General features: G+C 41.6%; 1 protein-coding gene across 1 annotated transcript; it reads right to left on the bottom strand.

The window, feature by feature from the left end:
- Nucleotides 1–738: 738 nt before the first annotated feature.
- capslb (calcyphosine-like b) lies at nucleotides 739–5,664 on the bottom strand (the record flags this gene model as incomplete). The annotated part of the gene is made up of 4 exons (XM_080018400.1): nucleotides 739–840; nucleotides 1,033–1,242; nucleotides 4,106–4,283; nucleotides 5,528–5,664. 4 exons carry the CDS (start codon nucleotides 5,662–5,664, stop codon nucleotides 739–741), a joined length of 627 nt encoding a protein of 208 aa, XP_079874526.1.
- Nucleotides 5,665–7,611: the final 1,947 nt, after the last annotated feature.

Here is a 7,611-nt window from a genome sequence, read left to right as displayed (position 1 = left end):
TCTTTGGTGACCTGCGAATGAGAGGAAAGAGAAACGAGGAACGACGACGGCACAAGAGACGAAGGCCTCGGTTAGAAAAGTGGAAGAAAAGTAATAAAAAAAAAAAAAAACTTTTTTTAGATTTAAAATTATTTAATTCCATTTCATCATTTGATAAAATGTGATCAATTTCATAAAAAAATTATCAAGTGTAATAAAATGTAATCCAATTTGATCAAATGTAATCAAATTTGATAAAATAAAAAAAATGTTGATATTATGTTGTGAGGTCATTTTTTTTTCTCCAATAAACAACATAGTGGACTATTTATTATAATATATGAATACATTTGAGAAATGCATAATTAGAAATTGAATAGATAGGAAAACCTTTTGATTTTCTCTTGAGCTCCACCACCAAACCTTTTTGATTGCCTCCATTTTTTTTTTGTATTTTGTATGGTTCTATGTAGATTCAAGATTCTACAGTTTCAAATCAGTACATCAGTATATAATGTCATGGTTTCTTCATGTTTAATAAAATAAACGAAAATAAAAAATCTTTATATTTAATACATTTAATAAGTAAACAACCTGTTTACAAACCATACAATATACAGTACATTGTAGTTTTCCGAGTGAGGAATTTGTAGAAAAACCAAGGAAACACCAGGAAAAGTATTTTCTGATTCGGACAAGATCGTAGTCAAAGGTCTCCAGGGAGAATTTCTTTACCAGAACGAGACCGGGAGACGTGAGTCAAAGTTTCCAGGCATTTCTCATCATGACAATAAAGTAGACATCGCTATCAATGGAGGCGCTCACGCCCGCATAATAATTTTGAAATTCCTCCTGGGTCACCTATTGCATTCGGAAAATAAAATAGTGAACAAATAAAATACAAAACCACATAACGTCACATTTTAATGCTGTTTTTTCAGGAACTCCAGAAAAGACAAAAGATTGGAATTTAGTCTCGATGGGACGTTCCACAACACAAATTGATGGCATCATTATCATACAGGCATGATGTAATATAGACAATAATATTACCTTTCCATCTTTGTCGTAAGGCGAGTCGAAGCTGTCCAAGAATTTGCGAAATACTTGATCCTCTGTCCACTCTCCGTTCTGATATTTGGGGTGGTGCTTGGCACTGTAAACGCCCCTCAGGTCGTCGATCGTGATCATCCCATCGGAGTTCTTATCCAGTTTGCGGTACGCTTGCATGATGACCTCTTTCCGTGCATTGGACATCGGTGGCTGTGGTTATATATGATTAATCAGAGGACTTTTTCAACAGAATGTTGTTTATAACATTACCTTATTAAAAGGAAATAACTATATATATATATATATATTTTTTTTTAATATATATTAGGGCTTTGACAATTAAAAACAATGAATCATGATTAATCTCATGTGATTTGTGCAATTTTGAAATGCACGACAAATTTGAGTGCATTTTAAGCAGAGCATTAAGTTACAGTATATGGTCGCACTATAATTTGAATATGGAGAGCAGAAACACCAAATAATCTTCATCAAAATGTATTTATTGGCATTTGCACCATAAACAAGCCCCATCGTTCCTTGCAAACAAACAAGCCTGCTTCCACAAAATACTTGATTAAAGTCCCTGTAAAGCAAAACAAAATTGTGTTCTGAGTTTGTCGCACCACAGAAAAATGTGTTATTAACCACCCAGCCAAATTTGAATGATTAAAAAAATCGGCAAGTGTATAAAATGAGGTTTAAAAATTATGAAGAAAAAAAAAAGCCAGTTCCCTCTGCTCCGAGATCCTGGGGGTGTGTCCGCTGAAAATGCTGAAACCACGCCCAATCGCGTAAATCCAGTTAAACATTTACACTGGAGAAACTTCCATGTTTAAATGTTCTGCTGAACCCAGACCTGTGTCTCTAGCTTCTCACCTCAAAGCGCCGCTGTCTGGCTGCGGGACTCCCCGCTCTCTAGTGCCCTCTGCTAGCTCCTCTACAGGCCAGGTCAAGGTGCTGCGGCCTGCTAGCATGCAGCTAATGCTAACGTAACCAAACCCTGTGCGGTCAAACCAACAGGACGGTTATTTTTTGTTACAGGCGTGAGTTCAGGGTCTCCCTGAAGACGCCTTTTACTCCAGTTGGTTATTTCCAAAACAGTTTTATCTGAAACTCCGGGATATGAGCTGAGCTTATTTTACCGCTGACTCTTGTTACATAGTGTTGGGGGGAGAGGCCATGCCGGGAATGACCACTCTATGTCAGCGAGTCATGATTATGATTTAAAAAATCCGGACCACAAAAATGGTGAGAAACAGGTTAACGGTATAACTTACGGTGACCAGACTTCCCGGTTTGACTTTCCTGGAATTGAGCTGTGTCCCTACAGATATCTGTCAAACACTAAAATGTCCCGGTTGAAAACATTCACAACCTAATTGTCTCGGTTTTCAGTACAATTAAAATCATAATTATACTATACTTGTTTTCAGCGCTAACATATACTTATGTGGCAGTTTCGCCACCACACGCCACCCAGGTGGTATGTTCAGGGCCCTCCGGCACAGAGACTCAGAAGACAGGGGTTGTTAATACCAGTTTATTGTAGAGAGTGGGCCAGCTGGAATGAGCCCACGAGCAGATAGAACATGTCATGACACATGCTCCTATCCTGAGTGTGTGTGAGGATGGGGGTTTTAACCTGTTGCTCATTTGACCAACCAATGAGCAACAGGTATGCAGCCACCCTGATCCCAATCACCTAGAACCCGGGTCAGGTGTGGCTGCTCACCACACCATCCCCTCACCACAATATATTATACAGTATACTGTATAAAGGTAAGCAGAAAGGAACGTGCGCGAAGATCCCACCGGAGAAGTGGGCCTCGTCATCAACACGCCCACTCGCCCGCTGTGAATTGTGTGCTCTCAGGGTGTGTGTGTGTGTGTGTGTGTGTGTGTGTGTGTGTGTGTGTGTGTGTGTGTGTGTGTGTGTGTGTGCGTGTGCAGGTTCGGCGCGATCCCCTGTGCGTCCCCGTGCCGGTTCCTCTCTGTTTCTTTATTGAACGACACAAAATAAGCACCGTGCATAACAGGGATGCTCTCTCAGACCCCGCCCCCGCCCCCCCCCCCCACCACCACCACCACCACCAACAGAGTGCAGAACGTGGGGGATTCAAAAGGTGGTCAACCTAGTTTAACTGCTCATCGCTCACAGTCTCTCCCCATGTTTTCAGCAATTACTTTCTAACATGTATAATGTATTTAGAAACAAATCACTGGATTCACTTTACAGGGACTTTAAAGTATGGAAAACAACAAAATAGAAAGCGGAGCCCCTTGCAATTCCTAGGGGGACCCCTAGGGGCGCCGCTGACCCAGCTTGGGAACCACTGAGATATTAAACGAAGCCTTTCACATTGTAACGTTTGTGATTGTATTGATCGATTGTGTTGATTGATTGAAGACGCGATAAGTTTGAAATCCCTAATACCGCCTAATATATGTATATATACACTCCCCGGCCACTTTATTAGGTACACCTGTTCAATTGCTTGTTAACACAAATAGCTAATCAGCCAATCACATGGCAGCAACTCATTGCATTTAGGCATGTAGACATGGTGAGGATGACTTGCTGAAGTTCATACCGAGCATCAGAATGAGGAAGAAAGGGGATTGAAGTGACTTTGAACGTGGCATGGTTGTTGGTGCCAGACGGGCTGGTCTGAGTATTTCAGAAACCGCTGACCTACTGAGATTTTCACGCACAACCGTCTCTAGGGTTTACAGAGGATGGTCCGAAAAAGAAAAAATATCCAGTGAGCGACACAAAATAAAGTTGTGTGGACGAAAACGCCTTGTTGATGTCAGAGGTCAGAGGAGAATGGGCAGACTGGTTCGAGAGGATGGAAAGGCAACAGTAACTCAAACAACCAAGGTATGCAGAATGCCATCTCTGAATGCACAACATGTGGAAAGAAGAGAATTAAGGCAGTTCTGAAGGCAAAAGGGGGTCCAACCCGGTACTAGCAAGGAGTACCTAATAAAGTGGCCGGTGAGTGTATATCTAAATATATATATATATATACACACAGTGTAAAATCTACACACATGCACAGATATTTACCCTGAGGGTGATGAGAAATTCATCAAAATCAATCATTCCGCTGCCGTCACGGTCAAAGTGCTGAAAGAGAGCAGTGGCCTCGTCCTTCTCCATCAGGACCCCGTAGTCGTTCAAGCCCTTCAGAAACTCCCTCATATCCAGGCTGCGATTTTGGTTATCGTCCATTATTTTGAAGGTTCTGATGAGCATTGGTAAATTTTTGGTTATCTCTTTCTGACAACTCAATCCAAATAACTGTGCAGAAAAAAAAAAAAAAAAAGCTGAACAGTGCAAAATGGAGAACAGCAATAATAATAGAAGAAAGTAGACAAAAAAGTGAAGTAAACATATACATACATATATATATACATACATACATACACATATATATATATACATACATACATACACATATATATATATATATATGAACTGCATGGTATGAATAATGAACATAATAATAATAATAATAATTATTATTATTATTATTATTATTATTATTATTATTATTAGTAGTAGTAGTAGTAGTAGTAGTAGTAGTAGTAGTAGTAGTAGTATTATTATTATTATTATTATTATTATTATTGTTATCATTAAAAATTATTAAATAACCAGTTACATAAGATTTGTGAAATTATTTATACATCTAAAAACATACAAATATTTGCCTTCCATTGGCTGACAACAGGTTAATATTGGCAGATTTATTTTTCCGATAAACTTAGAACAAACGCATGTGAAGGTGATCATTTCAGGTCGTTAGACTGGAGAGTTGACCGCATTTTTCATTATTTATAAATGTAAAAAAATAAAGAATGGAAATTAGCTCTTGTGTTCAGATCAAAATTGCAAGTCTGTAACAATTCCTCTTATTCATCGGTTCCAGACCGAACAGCAGCTCCGGCAGAACACGTTTCACGCGGAGGGAGGACTATTCGCGGCGTAGAAAGGTTTGACTCTTCTTTTGAGATTCGGTTCTTGACGAGTCCCTCAGTAAAAAAAAGAGTCGTTTCGATTTTGTACCCTCGACTTTTCGGCTATTTGTTCGTCTGAGTTCAGTTGGTGTAACGCAGGGTGAACAGGGGTGGTGGTTCTGAGTGGTGAATGGCATTGTCACAAGAACAACTCAACTCTGTCAAAAGGATTCATTTTTTGATTTCTTCATTTAATATAAACAATGCCGGAAGCTTTGAACGTGGACTACTTTTCCGTTTGTGAGTCGACCCGTTCGCCCATTTTTTTTGCTGGAGTGACTCCCGACTCCCGAGTTACTTAAAACAAATTGTTTGCGAAGTCTAAGAATATAGTACGCTGTAGAATAGTGGGGCGCCCGCGGGATTATTTCATTGTGGAAGGTGTGCCGTGGCAGAGAAGAAGGGTGGGGAAACGCTGCCCTAAACTGATGGAGGTGAGGATAAAGGACAAACGTCCGGAGGCGCTCACCTGCTCAGGCCTTTGATGCCGGAGGAGCCTCGCGTCAGGCACTGCAGCCTCAGCCGCTGCACCGGGTCCGTGCAGACACCCAGTTGCCGCTTGGCGTGCGTGGCCATCTCTCGATCGTGCCTGGATGTCCCCGCCATCGCTGAAAGAACGTGCCACTTCTTTTTTGGGTCGTTTGTCAACAACCGCAATACGCTGCGCGCATCCGCCTTGGTATCAGTGCCGGTGCGATTTCCGAGACATTCGATCTTGAACCTACTCGCCGCGAACGAACCAAACACCTACAGCAGAGACAGTCGCGTGTAGAGACAGACAGCTCGACAGATAGATCATTCAATGGGAATACAAATAGAAAAGAAAAAAAAATTTGGCAACAAACCCAAGGATTGCCTGAAAAATTGGCAATATATATGATAAAATTAGGGATCAAGTCGAAGATTGAAAAATGGGGAATGTACAATAAACAATTAAAATAAACCGGAAAATAACACTGACACCCACTGCTGAGCGCTGATGAGCACCTACCGATAATAAGTGTAAGCCTAAGGGTTAAGAAAAAGCAATAAAAGCAACTAAAAATCAATTTCTGAAAATAATTAAAAACGAAAATGCAGCTTATGGCAATTCAGAAAAAGTATATATATATATATATATATATATATATATATATATATATATATATATATATATATATACATACATATATATATATATATATATATATATATATATATATATATATATACATACATACATACATACATACATACATACATACATACATACATACATACATACATACATACATACATATATATATATATATATATATATATATATATATATATATATATATAATGTGTTTGTTCAGTTAAGTTAATATTTTGAAGAACTGCAGTTGTACACTTATTTTCCATCATTTTAGAAGTATAGGTACACTGTTCCATTGCACCTAGATATATTACATTACATATAGTATATATATATATATAAATATACATATATAGTAGACTGCATTCATATTATGGCGATCAAACGGGGTTTTTGAAAACACCAGTCTGCTTGTGCAGTCCCGCCATCTGAACTGCAGTGTGTTGACCAGCGATTGATTGGTCGAGGGGACAGATGCGCGTTTAACGGCAAAAAAACGGAACAGCGCTCCCGCTCCCACGCGCGCTACGTTACCGGCCTCGGAGCTGTTCTGGGAGCACGCTGCGCCCCCCGAGCGGCAGCACACGCGACCCGCCACTTCCAAACAACTGGGCGCCCCCACCCACCGACGGAAGGGAATCTCGCGACGTAAGCGGTTGCGGGTGGAGGCGTTTACATCCAACGGGTCGGCATGTGACGCAGCCCGACCAACAAATGGGGGGAAAAAAAACAAAAAACGATCACGTAAAGAAAATCGCAAGATCCACTCACCGATAAGAGCTCCGCGTACTCGAGTTCACGCACCGACAGCGCACGGGGAAGGCTGACGACACGGACGCTCTCGTTGCTGCGGGGTTTCCGTGGAGACGGGACGTCCCTGCCCTGCGATTGGTGGCTGGCGCCGCTCACGTGCCACCCGAGCGACGGAGGCACGACGCAGGTGAGAAGACAGGTGAAGGCGGGGTCCGGGGCGGGGTCCGGGGCGGGTCGACACGTTGTTCGAGCTCGACGGGCGGGCGCGCTTCGGCTCTCCGCAAAGCTGCCGGTTGAGTCGCTCTGCACAACACGACCCCTGCTCATTAACTGCACATGGTTTGCTCGCACCTGATGAATGAATGATGAATGCTGCCTTAACAATAAGCATGCGTCATCATTTACCTGTGACCTCTGAATGGCTTTACCAAGAGGCATGATTATATTCCATCACAAGTCATTGCAGAAGGTATGTTGCCTTGGTTATTCTGATATTGCAACAAAACCTCCTCCCAGGACATTGTCTTTTATTCTGACAGATGTTTTCATGGCCCCCGTAAAGGCGAGTTCCTTCCATCAAAACACCACCCAGGTCCCTTGCTGTCCATGTCAAGACATTTTGGGTCTTGCCCTTGAGTGCAGCTGCAAAACCAACGGCCGCACGCTGCTTGTTGCTGGAGTCC

Source organism: Zeus faber (genome assembly GCF_960531495.2).
Source record: "Zeus faber genome assembly, chromosome: 17".
Classification (NCBI taxonomy): Eukaryota; Metazoa; Chordata; class Actinopteri; order Zeiformes; family Zeidae; genus Zeus; species Zeus faber.
The sequence above is the reverse complement of the archived record's forward strand: the minus strand, read 5'-3'. Positions and strand labels throughout refer to the sequence as shown.